This window comes from Pan troglodytes, chromosome 3, assembly GCF_028858775.2.
Source record: "Pan troglodytes isolate AG18354 chromosome 3, NHGRI_mPanTro3-v2.0_pri, whole genome shotgun sequence".
NCBI lineage: Eukaryota > Metazoa > Chordata > Mammalia > Primates > Hominidae > Pan > Pan troglodytes.
The window spans coordinates 77953806-77971164 of record NC_072401.2 but is presented as its reverse complement, the minus strand read 5'-3'; the positions used below and the strand labels follow the sequence as shown (position 1 = coordinate 77971164).

Here is a 17359-nt window from a genome sequence, read left to right as displayed (position 1 = left end):
ACAGAACAACAAACCTTCTCCTGTTGAGTTTACTAGAATAAGCTAATCATATCTAATTCAGATTCACCGTGGGTGCTATTATTGTATTTGGAAATCATGTGAATTTTAGACCTAAGCTAATTTCTTACATTACTTAATGTAATACATTACTTAAATGTATTTTTCTAATCATCGTTTTGAAAAGCAGTTACCCTATTTGTCACATAGTGAGTCAAGTCGAAGTATGAGAAAGTGGTTCCCTTGGAGTGAAATAAAAATCTTACTTTTCAGCCTAGTCACCATACATAGAGAATTTTGAAGCACCAGTTGGCATCATACTCAATTCAAACAAAATCTATATCCCATACAATTACAATTTATTCTGAAATGATGTTTTCTGTTAGGTCTGTTTGTTTAGTGGATTCAGGTGACTAGGCTTTCTTGTTTGATTGCACTTTTTTAAATGATTTTTTTTTAAGGCAGAGAACTCGGTGACAATTTATTCTTTTTTCCTTACCACCATATTGATTTTTTTCACTTTTTACTCTCTTTGGCTCTGCCAGTTCAGCACCAAAGGTTTATTTGATGGTGAATTTTGATGCATCTTGCAATAACGTTCTCTGTGGTGCCCTCATTCATGCATTTTCCTATTACTACAACCTTCTAGTTAAATCACACCACGCATAGAAATTTATTGATGTTAAAAACGATAAGGTGAAATTCAGATACAGTGTTTGATAAAATGGCATTTGCATAATAATAGATAAAAGTTACCTGCCAGGCCAGGGGCAGTGGCTCATACCTGTAACCCCAGCACTTTAGGAGGCTGAGGCAGAAAGATCACTTAAAGCCAGAAGTTTGAGACCAGCCTGGGTAACATACCCTGTCTCTATACAAAACAAATAAAAAAATTTAAAAATTAGCCAGATATGGTGCCTATAGTTCTAGCTACTCAGGAGGCTGGGGTAAGAGGATTGCTTAAGAACAGGAGTTCGAGGTTAAAAAAAGAAAAAGGAAGTTATTTGCCAGATGCTTTTTTTTGCTAGACGCTTTTAGAATAGTTGACTGGTTTCTAGGATTAAATAGTTTATTTCATGAGTGTTTTTTTTCCTCCCAAAGTCAGCTGTTTCTTATAGTATGGGTAGAAATTCATTTAGAAACATCATACCTTCTCTACCCAAATCAGCTCTATTTTCTAACTTCCTTGACTGGGGGGGTCACAGTTCTCCCAGATATCCAATGTGCTTTAGATCTAGGTTCTGCTTTACTCCTCCCTGGCTAACGTCCTGTTCTGGGGCAGTCACCCTGGCACATCTCATGAGTGCTCTTTGGCCACCTTTTTCTTGGTGCCTCCACTGCAGCCTCACCGGTGGAGGCCTTGCTTCTCCTTACCAGCCCTCTTCTGGTAGCCTCATGTCCACATTCTTTCACTTCTTACCCAGTGCTCACATCACTAGGGTGTCATTCGTCTTCCTTCAGCCCCTGGGTCACTCAGCCACCTTCCTGCTCCCCACAGCCTCTAGTACCTCCCCACTGTGTTTATATCGACCCAGCACTTCCCTGTGTATACGACACAGTTGTTCCCATGTCAGCTCTGAGGGACAGCCAGGGGTGGTTTCAGTCCACTTTACAGAGTAAGAAAGTGCGCTTCAGCAAAGGGGAGAAATGGCCACGTTGTTCATAGTAGATCCATGACTCAAACCTAGGCCTTCTGTCTCCAAGTCTAGTATGTGGGTTACTCCAGACCCTCACAACTAAGTCCCAAGCTTCCCCACTCAACGCCTGCATTATGATGAAATTGCACTAACGGTTGCTCACTGGCCCTGCTTCCTGGCCTCTCTGCATTCTGCCTTTGGGAGTGCTGGGCCCTTGCCTAGAGCCCCGTTTGCATTAGCACAGTTGTACCCATCCAGGCCCTGGGTCTGAGCCATGTGCTTCTGCTTCCACACAGCCTCCTGGTCAGCCTGTCAGGGATCAGCCTGTTGGGGTGGGATTGTGCTGGTTTCAGTTACATACCCCTGGTGTCTCCTCTACTTGGCTTTGGAGTTTGAGTACAGGCCTTAATTTTTCCTGGCAGATTGAGGGACTCTGTAATTTCTTTCTTTGTACATCCTTTGTTTTAAAGGAGAGTCTCAATTAATATTGGTGAATTAAGCCCTTTCACATAACAATAAATAAAAACAACCATATTTAATCATTGCTTAATTACCAGATAGATTCAGTTTAGCTAAAATATGCTCTAAGATAAATTTTTTAATGAATCCTGTTCTTTTTTGCTTTGTTTTGTTGAGCTGTATCTTCACAGATTTTGAGATGTTATATTTTCATTTTCATTTAGTTAAAAATATTTTCTAGTTCACCTTGTGAATTCTTTTTTGGCCCATTGATTATTTAGAAGTATGTTATTTTCCAGGTATTTAGGATTTTCCAGATAATCTTTCTATTATTGATAGTTTAATCCTGTTGTGGTCAGGGAACATACCCTGTATAATTTTTATCTATTTGATTTATGGTCCAGAATATGGTCTGCTGCGGTGAATATTTTATGCGTACTTTAAAAGAATGAATATTCTGCTGTTGTCAGTGGAGTGTTCTATAAATGTCAATTAGGTCAAGTTAGCTGATAGTGTCTTTCAGGTCTTCTGTATTCTTCCTGATTTCTACTTGTTCTATCAATTACTGAGAGAGGAATGTTGAACTCTCCACCTGTATGTCTTCTGTCACCTCTGTCACTTTTTTGCTCCACATGTTTCGAAGCACTGATACTAGGTTTAGTATTGTTATATCCTCTTGATGAATTAAGATGCTTTACCATTATGTAATGTCTCTCTTTATCTCTAGTAATATTCCTTATATTGAAGTCTACTTTGTCCAATACAAATGTATTCACTCCAACTTTCTTTTTATTAAAGTCTGCATGCTATATCTTTTTTAAATCTTTTACTTTTAACCTGTTTGTTTCTTTATGTTTAAAGTGGATTTCTTATGGATAGCATGTGGTTGGATCTGACAATATGTGTTTTAACTGGGATGCTGAAACTATTACATTTAATGTAATTATTGGTATGGACAAAATTTATATCTCTTCTCTTGCTGTTTTTTCTCTATGTATCCCACCTATTTTTTGTTCCTTTTTTCCTCTTTTCATGCCTTCTTTTTGGATATTTTCACTATTGCCTTATTAACTTTTTTTTCCTAGTAGTTGCTCTGGGTGTTCCAGTATACATCTTTAAATTTCACAGCCTACCTTCATATAATGTTATGCCACTTCATGTATAATGCAAGAATCTTTACAACTGTGTACTTTCATTTTGCCCTCTCATATTTTATGCTGTTTTTGTCATTTATTTTATTTAGGCTATAAATGTCGCAATATGCTGCTATAACTTTTGCTTTAAATTGGCAAAAATGTCTTTTATTGTTACTCAGAAATACCAAATATATCATATATATCTGTGCTCCTTATTTCTTTTGTGTAGATCCAGATTTCTATCTGGTATCATTTTCCTTCTGCCTAAAAAACTTTCTTTAATGTTTCTCATAGGCTAGATCTGCTGGTGATGAATTCTGTAAGCTTTTATTTTGCCTTCAACTTAGAAGAGACTTCTGGGTAAAAAAATTCTAGGTTGACACTTTATTCTTTCGGTACTGCAGTAATGTCTCTGCATTGTCTTTCATCGTGTAATTATAAATCTGGTGTCATTCTTACCTTTATTCCTCTAAACATGTCTTTTGTTTTCTGACTTTTTATTCTTTTTCCATTGCTTTTTTAGCAAGTTTATTATAATATTCCCTGGAATAATTTTCTTTATGTTTATTTTGGTTGGGGATTGTTGAGCTTTTTGGATCTGTGGGTTTATAGTTTTTATTAAGTTGGGAAATCTTTCTGCTGTTATTTCTCCAAATATTTTTTCTGTTCTGTCTCTGCTCTTCTGCGACTACAGTTATAACTATGTTAGGTTGCTTGAATGTGTCCCACAAGCCACTGATGCTGTGTTCCTTTTTATTTTTTCAGTTTTTTCTGTGTCTCATTTTTAATCATTTTTATTACTGTCTTCCAATATTAATCTTTTCTTTTGCAGTGTTTAATCTGTTCATCTCAACCAGTATGTTTTTCATTTCAGATACTATATTTTTCATCTTTAAAAGTTCCATTTGGGTCTTGTTTATGTCTCCAGTTTCTCTCCCCATCATGATAATATTTTTTTCTGCTTCGTTGAATTTCTAGAACATGTTTATAGTAGGTATTTTTATAACCTTGTCTTCTGGTTCCATCATCTGTTATTTCTGTGTCTCTTTATGTTGGTTTATTTTTCTCTTGGTAATGTGAGTTACTTGCCCAGCTTCTTTGCATTGCTTGTATTTTTTTTTTTTAATTGGAGCTGGATATTATGAATTTTAGGTATTTGGTTGCTGTGGGTTTTGTTGTATTCCTTTAGATAGCGTTGAGTTTGTTTGTTTTTTAAGTGCATAAATTACTTGGAATCAGCTTGATCCTTTGGAAGGGCTGTCCAAAGCAGTCTTGATAGGGATGATTTGGCCCCACTACTAAGGCAATATTTTTTTTTGAGGATTCTACCCAATGCCTTGTGTGCTGTGAGATCTTTCCATGCTGACTGGTGGGATTACAAACTGTCCCCAGCCCTGAATAAACCCTGGGGACTTCTGCTCACTCATTTGCAATGTTTCTTTTCAGACTCAGGTTGTTTCTTCACATGTTTATATGGCCAAAGACTGAAGGAGACCACTCTGGAGACCTTCACATCTCTTTGTGTAGTTCCCACCTCACTAGTATTTGGCTGCATAAATTATAGTTATCTTTGCCACCTTGAACTCCAGGCTCTGTCTTTTCCAACTCAGCAAGATTGCTAGGCTCAGTTTTGGGTTCCCCCTCCTTTGCTATGGCCTAGAAACCACCTCCACAGAGTAAGCTGGTATCAACCTAAGGCTTACCTTATTTATTTTCTTTTTCTTGGGGATCACAGTCCTGTGTTGCCTGTTTTTCATCATCTGAAGCCATCATTTCACCTTTTTTGTCCAATTTCCTGGTTGTTTTTAAGTGGAAAGGGAAATCTTACCTGTTAGCCTATCTTGGTTGGAAGAAGAACTCAAACCTCATTTTTTCCCCCTCAAATCTGTTTTTTCCTACTAGAAAAGTGGACTCCTGGAGGTAAAACTCAATTAACCAGCAGTGGACCTTTTAAAAATCACACTTTAATGAAAATTGAGCTTTATGATATAATTTTAATATCCTAAATATTATATTGCAACTGACAGTGGTGGTATATATTAAATATTCTGAATTCTGCTTTAATATGCTGGGAAAGAAACTACAGTACAACACCAGAAAATGATAAAATAGCCCCTTTAACAGCTCTCTACCAAAATTGCAGCCCCAAGGGGCTGATCATTTCTTTCTTCCCCTTTGAACCTTGTAGCCAATTTAAAATAGTACTTGGCTATAAAGTTATGTTATTTTTTTCCTAATTTGTCTTTGACTTGAACTTATTTATAGTTCTATATGATGCTTGAGAGCTGAAAGGATCCTCAGAAGTCATCTGGTCCAGGCCTGTCAATGTAGGATGATGAGATTGAGAGCCAGCGAGGAGGGGCAGCAGCAGGGCCCGCATCTGCCCTTGACGTCCAGGCCAGTGTCCTTCACAGAGCCACATTGCTTTCCCTCCACAAAGCTCTCCTCCCGCTGTGGAATCTTGCTAGAAGAAGACGGTGGAATATACACAAGGGCCAACATGATCAGTTCTCTTCTACAGTTGGAATTTTGCCTCAGTATTTTTATGCATAGGGTTTTTTGCCCTCAATATAAATTTTATTATATAAACAATTGTTGTTAATATGGATTCTTTTAAATAAAGCAGCCATTTTTCCTTGCTTCCTTTTTAAAAAAGGACCTAGTGAGAACAAGATTAGATGAAGGGAATAGACTAAAATGCTATATAATTTTTCATTGATCTGAGACTAGTTATAAATATCAGTCCATTGGATGTTTTACCTTCTCTGTGGTGGAGACAAGCTTGCTGGTTCAAGGTTGTGCAGAGGCTGGCGCATGGCATTTGGAGGAGAGTGTGCGCTGATCAGCAGCATTGAGGGCCAGGTGAGAGCAGAGACCACGGATTTGCAGTGCTGTTGTTCTCCACAAAGTAGGATGTGTTTCTAGCATTGCAGTCCTGCCTTGATGCAGGAAGGGACAGATTTAGAGTGAGAAGTTTGAGAGGAGCCCTGGTGGAGTGATCGAGGTGAACCAGACAGAATCAGGAAGGAAACAAAGTTAGGAGAAACTGCTAGAGAGGGAGAGAAAGGGAGGCCTTTCAGGAGAAGGGGAACGAGTGAAAGGGAAGATGGGAGGAGGGCACTGGAGAGGTCGCCTTTTCACTTCTTGAAATAAAACCTTAAAGAAGTCAAATGAAGAGTCTTGTGGAGGCAGAACACTCAAGTGGGAATGGCTTTTACTGAGAGGTAATCTTGTGGCAGGTTAGAGAGCAAGTCTGTCAGCCCCTCCATGTACTCTCTTTCCCAGCAGAACGTGCCAGCTGCTCTTCTCCAGTGTTTCTGAGGCTGTGTTTCAGGAAGCTGTAAGCAGCCACACAGGTTCAAGCTGGTACACTGTCCTCTTCTCTGTACCACAATGGCCAAACCAGAAATGATTAGGGATGTTACTCATAGAATTCACTAAGGAAAATTTTGCTAGGTCTTGTGTTCAACAACCCCTGTTATCAGAGAAATCCTCTTGAAGCTTAACCTAAATCTCCTGCAATCATTTGGATTCACTTCCTCTTCTGATGTGAGTCAGCCTTTCATTTGTTAGTTGATGTATTCGTCCAGTTTCCTTCTCCACACAACCCACCCCCGACCTCAAACACACGTGTGTCCACGTGCACACTCATACACTCTCCTCACACTTTCCCTCATACTTCATTGTCAATTACAAAGAAAACAGAAGGTAGGCCTGGGTGACAGTAAGAATAAGAATATGATGGAGTCATCTAAGCCCAGGTCTATTACACTGAAAATCTTAGTTTTATCCTTAAGATTCCTCTTTAGTTGTTGCAGAGCCAGGCATATTTGCTCAGCAGTTACTGATAGAGCCCACTGGCCTGTATGTTTCTTCATATCGAAATCTCCCTTCCCTCCTTACTTCTGAGGGAAGCAGCCTGGTAGGCAGTGAAGAGCTCCAGCTTAGAATCAGCTTCCTAGCTCAAGTTCCAGCTCTACCATTTATTGATTTTATTTAACTCCTTGTGCCTCAGTTTCCTTATTTATAAATTGGGGATTATAGTAGTCCCTATTTACTAATAGAGGTGAAATGAGTTTAAGTGTAAGGCACTTAGAACAGTTTCTAGCTTGAAGTAAGTTCTCAGGAAAAGTTAACCATAGAATTAGAAATAATTGTTGAATTCTTCACTGATATTACCTAGGTGTCTACAGACGTCATTTCAAATAATGACATTTTTTTAGAGTAGTGCTTACAGTAGTAGAATCAGATTGTACCAAATAAAATAATAAAGCCTGTGCCAGCTGGCAGATGTTTTCCTTTTTGTTTTAAAGGAAGTGTCAAGAATTGAGCTTAATTGATTGCCTTGCAAACATTGTTGTCTCTAAATTAATGTTAGCTAAGTTCTAAGAGCACAATTAAACTCCCGTTCAAAAAATTATTTTGCTGTATTTTTGGTTTCATAAACTGAGCCACAATATTTCAGATACGAGCTTTTTACAGCCCTCTATTTTTATCTTTTGGTTACTTAAGTTAGCTGGGTTAAGGAGGACTGCATTTTCTCTATGTCTGTTTTTCCTGTGGCCTCAATTGGAACACCATGACACATGTAATAGGTCTTCACTTAAGGCCTTTTGATTTCATGTAGCAATTTCTGACTTCACCATTTATGTTTGGAATTGTGATTGCCTGTATATTATTTCTTGATTCCAGCTAGTCTCTCTTGAAAATCTTCTGGGTTTTTATTTTTCCCGTTGAATTTTTTTCTTTGTAATTTTAATAATTCAGGGTTCCTCTTTTCCTCTTTTCATATGTAAGTCTTAAGCTGTAAAGTTTGGTATAAATTGGAAATACATCTTTTGAAATAGGGGCCTTTGATTTAGCAGATCTGGATACTCAGATGTTTAAAGGTTCATTTTTGTAATATATTTCTATTTACATGTTTACAGTTAACTATTTTGTTTCAGTTGTTAAGTCATTTCTTAGTGTCATCTAAGAAAAAAAGGCTCAATTGTCACCTCTTAGAGGAGAACCTATACTGAAACAGTAGTATGTAAACAAAGGCACTGGTTTTTTATTTCATACTAGAACTCTAAATCAGATTGTAATAAAATTTCACTGTTCTCTACACTAGCTCTTAGTCTTTAGCTTACGGAGTATATTTATTCCATTTATAAAATATAACGTAGAATATTTAGAGTAGGATCCTTTGGTTTTGCAGCTGTACTATATCATTCTATAACTTCTATTTTTAATCTGCATTAAGGAAGACCACAAAGTAGAATCTAGTTGTATATTGTGGGGGATTGGTATATCTTTCGTGTATAGAGCCTGTTCAGTTTGTATTATTATTTGAAAAATGACACAAAATTCCGTTGCTTTTTATCTTAGTAAATTAAAGTTTATGAAATACCTACATACACATTTTGGGTCAAGAGGTGGGTAGAGAGAGATGTTTTCATTTCCTTCTCCTTTAACCTTGATGGGCCTTCTGGGGATGCTGGTTGGCTCTTGGCAGGCTCTCAAGGTACCTTCTGTGTAATTCTGACCTTGGGATCCAGGAATCTATTGGTCTGCCCCTTGCTCCTTGGTGCTCCATGAGCAGAGAGTCACAGGATTTGTGTTGACAGCGTATAATTTTAATTTCTTACAAAGAGCTTTTGGATGTCTTTACTCCTTGAATTTGTTACAGTGATTTTTTTTTAAATGCCTATAAAGTTGATGGCTGCCTGATAGCATCCTGGGAGATTGATTTCACTTTTAATTGGGAACCCCTTTGCAGAGAATGTCATTAGGATCATTGTTGTCAGAGAACCCCCTGCGAGTGTCTCCAATTTTGATGTTTAGTAGATGTTTGCTGTGGGAGCTCTCGACTGTTGTTCCCGGGAATTTTTAGTGTTTCCAGTCATGGTCATTTGCACATAGCCACAAGTCCACTCACAGGAAATGTTGGTTATCAGTGAGATGCCACTATTCAGATTGTGAGTGCATCCATAATATCTTTCTCTTATTTGCTAGGCCGAAGATGGTGTTAGTGATTGCGAGCTGCTGGCTGGCACCCTTGCAGAGCAGGAGTAAGTGAGTGCTGTTCAGCTTTCCAGTCCTGTGAGTCTGATGCCTTTCCTCCGTGTTTTGGCATCACTGCCAAACATATGCATTGAAATCCTTCATGATCATCAGTTTGTCAGATGATTATATTGTTGCAAAGAGTCTGTCCAGGTCTTTTGTATCTTTTTTTTCTTTTTTGTCACCTTAGTGTATGTCCATTGTGACGGGGACATAGGTATTGATGATGGTGGAAGAAGGCACAATATATATCACAGCAAGACTAGAGATTTGGGGTTTAGTGAATGATTACAAACTCTGCAAAGGGAAAACTCTTCCAGAGCGCCAGTGTTGTCAGCCCAGTGCTGCATAAGCTGTTGTTCAACAAATGGACTTTGGCCGAGTCCTGTGGTGCCGCGTGTGTTTCTCAACAGTTTACTCGTTTATCTTGTGGATTGCTTCATAGTATGGTGTGCTGTTGCCGTCTGCCACACCTGTGTTACAGGGTAGGAGGAAGTTTTCCATTTGCTTGCACAGTGTCATCACAGAAGTGTAAGCCCTTGAAACACAACAAACCAATGCAGTTTGTCTGGCAAAAGGCAGGCAGTCTCTAGATCACCTCTTCTCCTGTCCTCTTCTCCATTGGGAGTGCGTACTGCAGCCCTGAGCAGGACAATACATATGGCCAAGGGACAGGCAGAGAACCCTGTGGAAAGGAGGTCCCACCTGTTTGCATAGAACTGTGGAACTGGGATACACCTGCCCTCATCAGACTTACGTTATGTGACCTCTGAAAGAAGGGTGATGTGGAGCCATCTGACCTGGTCTATTCATGGACAGTCGTTACACTTCACAACTGAGACCAAAAGGCCAGATCTATTGCACATCTTCCTTAGGCAGCAAGTTTCCTTGTCTTCATCTACCTTGATTGTTGTTGTTAAGTGAGGCCCTTACATTTGCTGTATTAAGTCCCAATTCAGGGTCATGGCTAGAAATGGTTTGTATACTAAAGAGTACCTCACTGTTAAGAGTCCTTGCAGTGATGATTTATTTTATCAGGAGGTATATATGGCTGCATATGTGGCTTAGGGTGGTGGTCACAGCATCATCCCTTAATTTGAACGTTTAGATTCCACTGCACTGGGCTAGCCAGGCACTTTCTCCCTTTGTAAAAAACTACTTTTACAAATTTCCACTGTAGTTAAGATAACACATGGAGGCTAGCTTTGGATATGTAAGGTATGCTTATGGTCCCAGGCCCTCTATTCCTTTCCATGGAAACTGACCGCTTGTAGTTCTGGAATGGAAGCATATAAGAAAGACGGAAATGAGAAATTAGGATCCTTAATTGCAAATGTAAGTGGAATGAGCTTACCCTGCCCTTATTTAGGTTTATGTTCTTATCTTTTTTCTGGTGTCCTTATGAAATGTTGTCTTTCACTTGGTTACTAGTTAGGAGTATTTTACTAGGAAATTTACGTCTAAGAAATCTATCTATCTATCTGTCTATTGAAGGACTGTATTGATAGACTTCCTGCCTTCCACCAGAGTGGGTAGATGAATATATCCTCTGATTTAGAGAGACACTTCAGAGCCCCAGCATTTGGTATGAGCTGAAGTCAATTCCAGCATGTTTAGGTTCAAGAAAAATATTTATCAATGAAATCAAATTGATTTCATTTTTATTAAGGAAACCTGATTCCTAATCATAGGCATCAAAACCTTTAAGCTCCGTTGAGTTATAGGCTTTATGGTCAACAATTAGGATTTTGATAATTATCATAAATGTCAAACAAGCAAGTGATTGAGTTACAAGTTTTTATTAATCCCATGAAAAGCCTGTAGAAACTGCTACGACATAACTAATTGATTTTGCGTTAGGGTGATCATTCAGTTGACATAAATCTTTCTCACAGTAAATTTATACAATATCGCAATGCCCAAGCCTTCCATTGTGTTTGACTACCTCCCCTCCCTAACCTTAGTCTGGATGCAGGGTCTTTAAGGTGTATGATAAATGAGCTGTTTACTAATTTCCTGTTGAAGTGAATACACATTTGCAATTATTGGAATTTATTATTTGGGGGCATCTGGCTCATCCTTGTTTTTGTTTGTTAAACAGGAAAAGGACCAGCGCAGCCTAGACATAAACACTGCCAAGTGCATGTTGGGACTGTTATTAGGAAAAATCTGGCCCCTTTTTCCAGTTTTTCACCAATTCTTAGAGGTACCAAATTGTTGTTTTATGAAATGTATGTTTGCTTGCTTGGAACTACCAAATAACTTTATTCACCCGTTGTATGTAATTTTTTGTTTGTTGTACTTTTCTGCCTATGTAGGAATTACGGTGACATAATTGCTGTCAGTCAGCAGCTACCTATCTTCTTGGAGTGCATCTGTGTATGCGTTTAATGTTGTGTTGCTTCATTCCACATTAAAAATGCATCCGAAACAGCCACAGCTCTGTCCTTTTCTCTCTTTTCTCATCCCCATTTTAAAGCTTCACTTTTGTTTAGATTTTCTGTTCTTTATAACAATAGAAAAAGAAGATTTACTTTCTTTTGACTTTAGATGAACTTCCACTTTTATTAAGCAGAGGTTTAAAAGACAGTCATCTGCCTTCTTACCAAAATTAGTTTGTAGTATGTTCTTATCTACTCTTGTCACCAAGTAACTTGAGGACCTTAGATCAATCTAAGTATTAGGCAAACTGACAATATCTCCTTCAGTTTAAATTGTCTTCAGATCAGTATCAGAACAATCCAGCACTTTATTCCATCATTGTTTGTGTGCTTTTAAGTATTGATGATCAGAAATTCTGAGCTACTGGTTTTGTTGAAGTGTCATTCTGTGGGACCTGGAAGTATATGGGATACAAGTTTGAGTTACTTGGGTTGTCATATATAGCATCCTCCTTTCCCTCCTGCCCCAAGCCCTTCTAAAAAGTGTCCTTTGCTTGCAAGGATGAGGGTGTTGGGTCTTTGAGAAAATGCTGGGCCGTAAGATGACTCTGGCTTCACTCTTGAATAATCTTTCTCACAACTTACTTTATGTAATGGTCCAGAATATTTTTAATATCTGATAGGAGTCTTTGAGAACTGTTATTAAAAATTTCTTTTAACATTACTAAGTGGGACTCCTCAAAAATTTAAAAACTAGTTTTACGTAAGTATCTGTTTACCCAAAATAGTCCATGTTGACATATGGTCTGTTCTAATTTCTCTGACAATCCCTTGAGATGAGTTAGCATTATTTGGAAAAATAAATAGAAATAGTTCCCTGTTCTCAGAGAGTTTAGCTGGATTTACACCTGTGTGTAAAGTGTCTTAAGCTGGAAGACCTGGCCTGGAGGAAATCTGACTTTACTTAATTCCAGGTGCATCATCAACTGTTTCAGGACTGGTTTTTGCTTTTACCTGCTTAGAAAGTTAAACTTGTAGTCTGTGCTTTGTTCTCTCTCTTACATTAGTTTGCATTTTTCTTTAAAAAAGACAGTATTCCTCTCATTTCAGCTTTTCTTGTGTTTGCATCCTCAAAACCATTGACTCAACTCTCTTTGCTTTTTATGTACTTGTATTGTTTTACTATGTTTCTGATTTTAGTGGGGAAGATTTAAAAATCATTGGTTCTGGATTTTATTTATGAATCTTCATACAGGGATACTGTATTTTTAAATAGATACATGGCAAATTTCTTGTCTAAGAGGAATAGAAAAACGATTTCACAGCTATTCTAGCTTCTTTTATGATCAGATTCGAGTTTTGAATTATTAGAACAGTAATTTTTTTCTGTGACAAGAACACCTAATTTTGAGACCACTTGCATGCAGCACTTACCGGATCTCGTCAAGTAACCTGCTGCTGCATGTGCTTTAAGCCGAAGGCTTGGCCATGGGCAGTGCTGGTTATGTCAGGGGTTATATTAATGGGAGCTACTCTTTATTTAGCACTTACTTTGTGCCAAACACTGAATGAAGTGCTTCACATAAATTAGTAAATGATCTCTTTTAATTCTTATAATATCTTTATGAAGTAGATATTATCTGCATTTTATATAAAATGGCTTTTGCAGTTTAGAATTTTCACTTCTGGGGATATATAATCATGTTATTTTGATGTGCTTTCCATTTTGTATTGAGACCCTGTCATATTTTTGTAATGACAATTGTCATCTTAAATTCTACTCTTGCTCTCCCTCACCATCCTCCTACATTGGTGCTTAACAAACCTCAAACAGAAAGAGTTAACCTTACATGAACTTAATTAAGTTGATTCATAAAGCAATTGAAACCGTCCCATTTGTTCATTTTAAGTGTCAGTAATTCATATTACTTTTCCCTCCATCAGCAATCAAAATACAAAGTTATTAATAAAGACCAGTGGTGCAATGTCCTAGAGTTTAGCAGAACAATTAATCTTGACCTCAGCAACTATGATGAAGATGGAGCATGTAAGTACTGCCGCTACCATTCTGCCATTCATGTACATTTCTATATCATCCTCATTGGGAAAAGCCTCAGCTACATTATTATTATTATTATTGTTATTATTATTATTATTACTACTGTTTCTCTCTTTCTCTCCAGGGCCAGTTTTGTTGGACGAGTTTGTGGAGTGGTATAAAGACAAACAGATGTCCTAGGACTTTATGCATAGCAGCGAGAGAGTCACTGTTACCACAGTTTTGTCACCCATTAGCCATAAATTGCTGTTTGTATCAAAGCGCATGCTGCTTCTCTTGCACTGTTTCCCTTTCGCAGGGACATGTTGGTGTTTGCTATTGAATTGGCCAGCTCTGCTTGCTGTGTGGCATTGTTCTCTTGGAAGGCTGCTTTGCAGTTTGTATTTACACTACAGATTGGTGAATTTGCCAACGTCCTCACTGTGATTATGTGTATATTGCTGTTTAAATTTTGTATATGTGTATAAAAGGAAAAAGCTTCACCTAGAGATTATTTCTGAAAAATGTATTGTAAAAATAATTTTGTGGCATTTCTAGTCCCTTTTTTTGAATGAACCAATTATACTTTATTTGGTCTCCTATGTAGCATTTCAGAAAACAAGACAAAACTGTTACCATGAACAAACATTGCCAGAATTAACCTTACTGTTTAAGAGGCCAACTTCTGGAAGGAGGTAGGAGTCATAACTTTTTAGAGGCATATGCCAAATATCATTTGGTATACTTAACAATATTAGTGTTTTAAAATGATGAGTTATAATTATTTGAACATATAGATATGTAACATGCCACAAATCATTTCTACCACACAAGATATATAAGTTGTTTATTTTTTAGTGTTAAAACTATAATAGCTTGAATATAGGTACCAATGAACAAATTCAAATTGCACCTCTTTTCTTAAAAGAATGGGATTTAAACTCTTATAAACATTCTTTAACTTTTTTGTTTGTTTGTTCTCTTTTTTTCCTTTTGCATTCTTCTAGCCAGTGATTGATCTGCTAATGCTTTCTTTGCCACTCTAAGTAAAATTTATTTCACCTCCTCAATGAAAACCTCATGGTTTTGCTGGCTGTTTATAACTGCATCGCACTTCTAGTTGTGGCTTGAATTTTCAGTTAAGCTTTCATGGTATGTAATTTTCCAGCCTTTTGAGAAAACAAGCATACTGTAAGTGAGAGCTGTTTTGTTTTCCTTGTTTGTTTGTTTCATGCTAGGCTTTTCCTGGCAGCATGTCCATTGCAGGCAGTGGACAAGAAACCACCAGCATTGAGCTAACCCAGTACATGCTAGGACCTGTCCTAGAGGGGCCACTTTTCATTACCTGAGTTATTTGTACAGAAGGGCAATAGCCATTATTTTTGTGGATGAGGAAACAAGAATAAACAGAATGGTATTTTTAGGTTTGTATTTTATGTCTTTTTTTTTTTTTTTTTTTTTTTTTTGCCATTCTTGAGGAAATATAGAGATGACATGTTTTCACCCCAACTATCTGGTGCTATTGAATGACTAATTCAGTCCCTAAAGTTCTGTGAAAACACAAAAGTCTAATGATTTGAGTGAGTAAAAGGTAATGGTGCATTTGAACAAGTAAATGCTGTCGTGGTCAGCAAGATCCGTGATTTGAACATGTGATGACTGGAAAAAGGTTTGGGTTATTTGGAAGTCTGGCTAAAACTTCTTTTGGGTGACATGTGATCGTTTAAATGGCATTAAATGAATAAAGCACACAGACAGTGCTACTCTTGACCACTATTTTACCATTTCTTTGCAAACAGTGTTCACATTTTCATATTTTTTCCCTAACTAAACCACCAAAGAAAGAAATTTTGTATGTATATACAGTGTGTGTGTATACAAAATCATGATATAGTAGAATGCAACTACTTTCTTTTTCTACCAAACGAAAGGTTTTATTTGCTGTGAAATAAACCAGAAGTTTAAAAAACCCTGTAGTGATTAAGCATACTTAACCACTCCTTATTTGTAGATTCACTTTCAACCTTAAAAATTAATACCAGTTTGCATAAACCAATATCTGAAAAGAACAGAAAATGTTGATGGCAAGCAACAGCTATTAATACTGATGTGACGGATGCATTTGTTTTGCAGTGGTGACTGGCCTAGGCAGGTTTGGATCTGTGAAGAATTGATTCATTTTCAAAATTATTCCATAAAGTTAAAAAGTTACACTTTAAAGGCAACAGGTCATACAGTTCTTTAAATCTGATCAACTGTAGCTTTATTTAAAGCAAATATAAATCATAGATGAAGTTATTTTAAACACTATGTTAGAATATAGAGATTTTTAAAAAATGCTGATAAGCACAGTTAATTCTAAAATGAGAGGATTGTTACAGGAGGGAGATGTTACAGTTAATCCACAATCAACATTTTGATGGTAGGGAAAAAACTGCGTAAAAACTATTGCATTATGTATGATAAGAAAGTAAGTATTCCAAAGGGATAATCTTGCATATTAAGAAAACTCCAAATAATCTTTAAACTGCCTTGAAAAATAAACCTCTTTGACTGCTGAACGGCAGAGTGCTTACCCTTGGTTGTCTTGATTTTATATATTTATTTCTAAGGGGAGAAAAAGGGGTCAGACAGAGTAATATGATACATTTTCTTAAAAACTTCTCTAAGTTGCACAAAACTGAACAATCATCAAGCACTTATTTACTGGCTAATGTAGAATAAATTAGGGTGCCTTCATCTGGGTTTTCTTTAGTACCTAAGTCTACAACCCTTTCTCTTTTTCTATTGTGTTTCGAACTCCACATTGCAATACTCTGTTGTCATGGAATACAACCTTTAGATGTTTACTGCTGAAGTAGGTCAGAAATTGTATTATTTGATTTGCCTCAAACATCCACTGTAATGTTACATGCACCTTTTTTGAAGCATGAACTCTGAATTATGTTTTTATAAATCTGACTAGGCAAACCTAGATTCTGGTTTCACAATGGATTTATTTTCTCTCTCAGTCTCCATTTTAACAGTGCTTTTGAAGTTTATACAGAAAGCTTTAAAAGTTAGTTTGTGCCCTTGGTTTTTATTCTTAAAACTGCTAAAATACCTCTGTAAGCCTTATCCTTTATTCTTTCATATGTTGTATAATAAATGTATAGATTTCATTGACCAACTAAAATGTTGGGTGTCTGTAAATGAGACCAAAACGTGGGTTGCTTTTTTCATAAAATAATTTCTATTGGGGGTTACTGTTCAATGACAGCAGGTAACCTATAACTGTGAATGCTTCGTGTCGTCAGTATTTGCATTACATTCATAAAAGTGTGCAAGTCCTGTGACTCCCAGCTTAACTGAAATACTGTTATGCCACCTAACTTGAGTACAGCAAACTGGTTTTAGGTTTCAATGAAATTGATGTAAAATGATATCCCATGAATAAAAAGTATTTGTGTTTGGTTTCAGAACAGATGTGTAAATTTTTTCTTCTCTCTTCTGGCTTTCATTTCAAAAACCATTTAAGGTAGTCTTTAAAGCATTTTTTATCCTTTTTTGCTTGTTTTTTTTTCCAACTTTTTCTATTGAAAATTTCCAAAGCTACAATAATATAATGAACACCTGTGTACCTGTCACTTAGATTTTCCAGTTGTTAACATTTTACTGTATTTCCTG

At 37.0% G+C, this 17359-nt stretch overlaps 1 protein-coding gene across 24 annotated transcripts in view; it reads left to right on the top strand.

The window, feature by feature from the left end:
* The window catches only part of DCUN1D4 (defective in cullin neddylation 1 domain containing 4), an 82579-nt gene extending 65425 nt beyond the window's left edge, over positions 1 to 17154 (top strand). For 15 of the 24 annotated variants that reach the window (XM_016951751.4, XM_063809647.1, XM_016951748.3 and 12 more), the window contains 3 exons: positions 11376 to 11480; positions 13600 to 13702; positions 13839 to 17154. In XM_016951751.4, coding sequence (XP_016807240.1) covers positions 11376 to 11480; positions 13600 to 13702; positions 13839 to 13894 — 264 coding nt within the window. In that variant the 3' untranslated portion in view covers positions 13895 to 17154. Of the gene's footprint in view, positions 1 to 5494; positions 6092 to 9226; positions 9314 to 11375; positions 11481 to 13599; positions 13703 to 13838 lie in introns of those variants that run through there. The other 9 variants (XM_054683141.1, XM_016951749.4, XM_063809642.1 and 6 more) reach the window with 5 other exon arrangements.
* Positions 17155 to 17359: the final 205 nt, after the last annotated feature.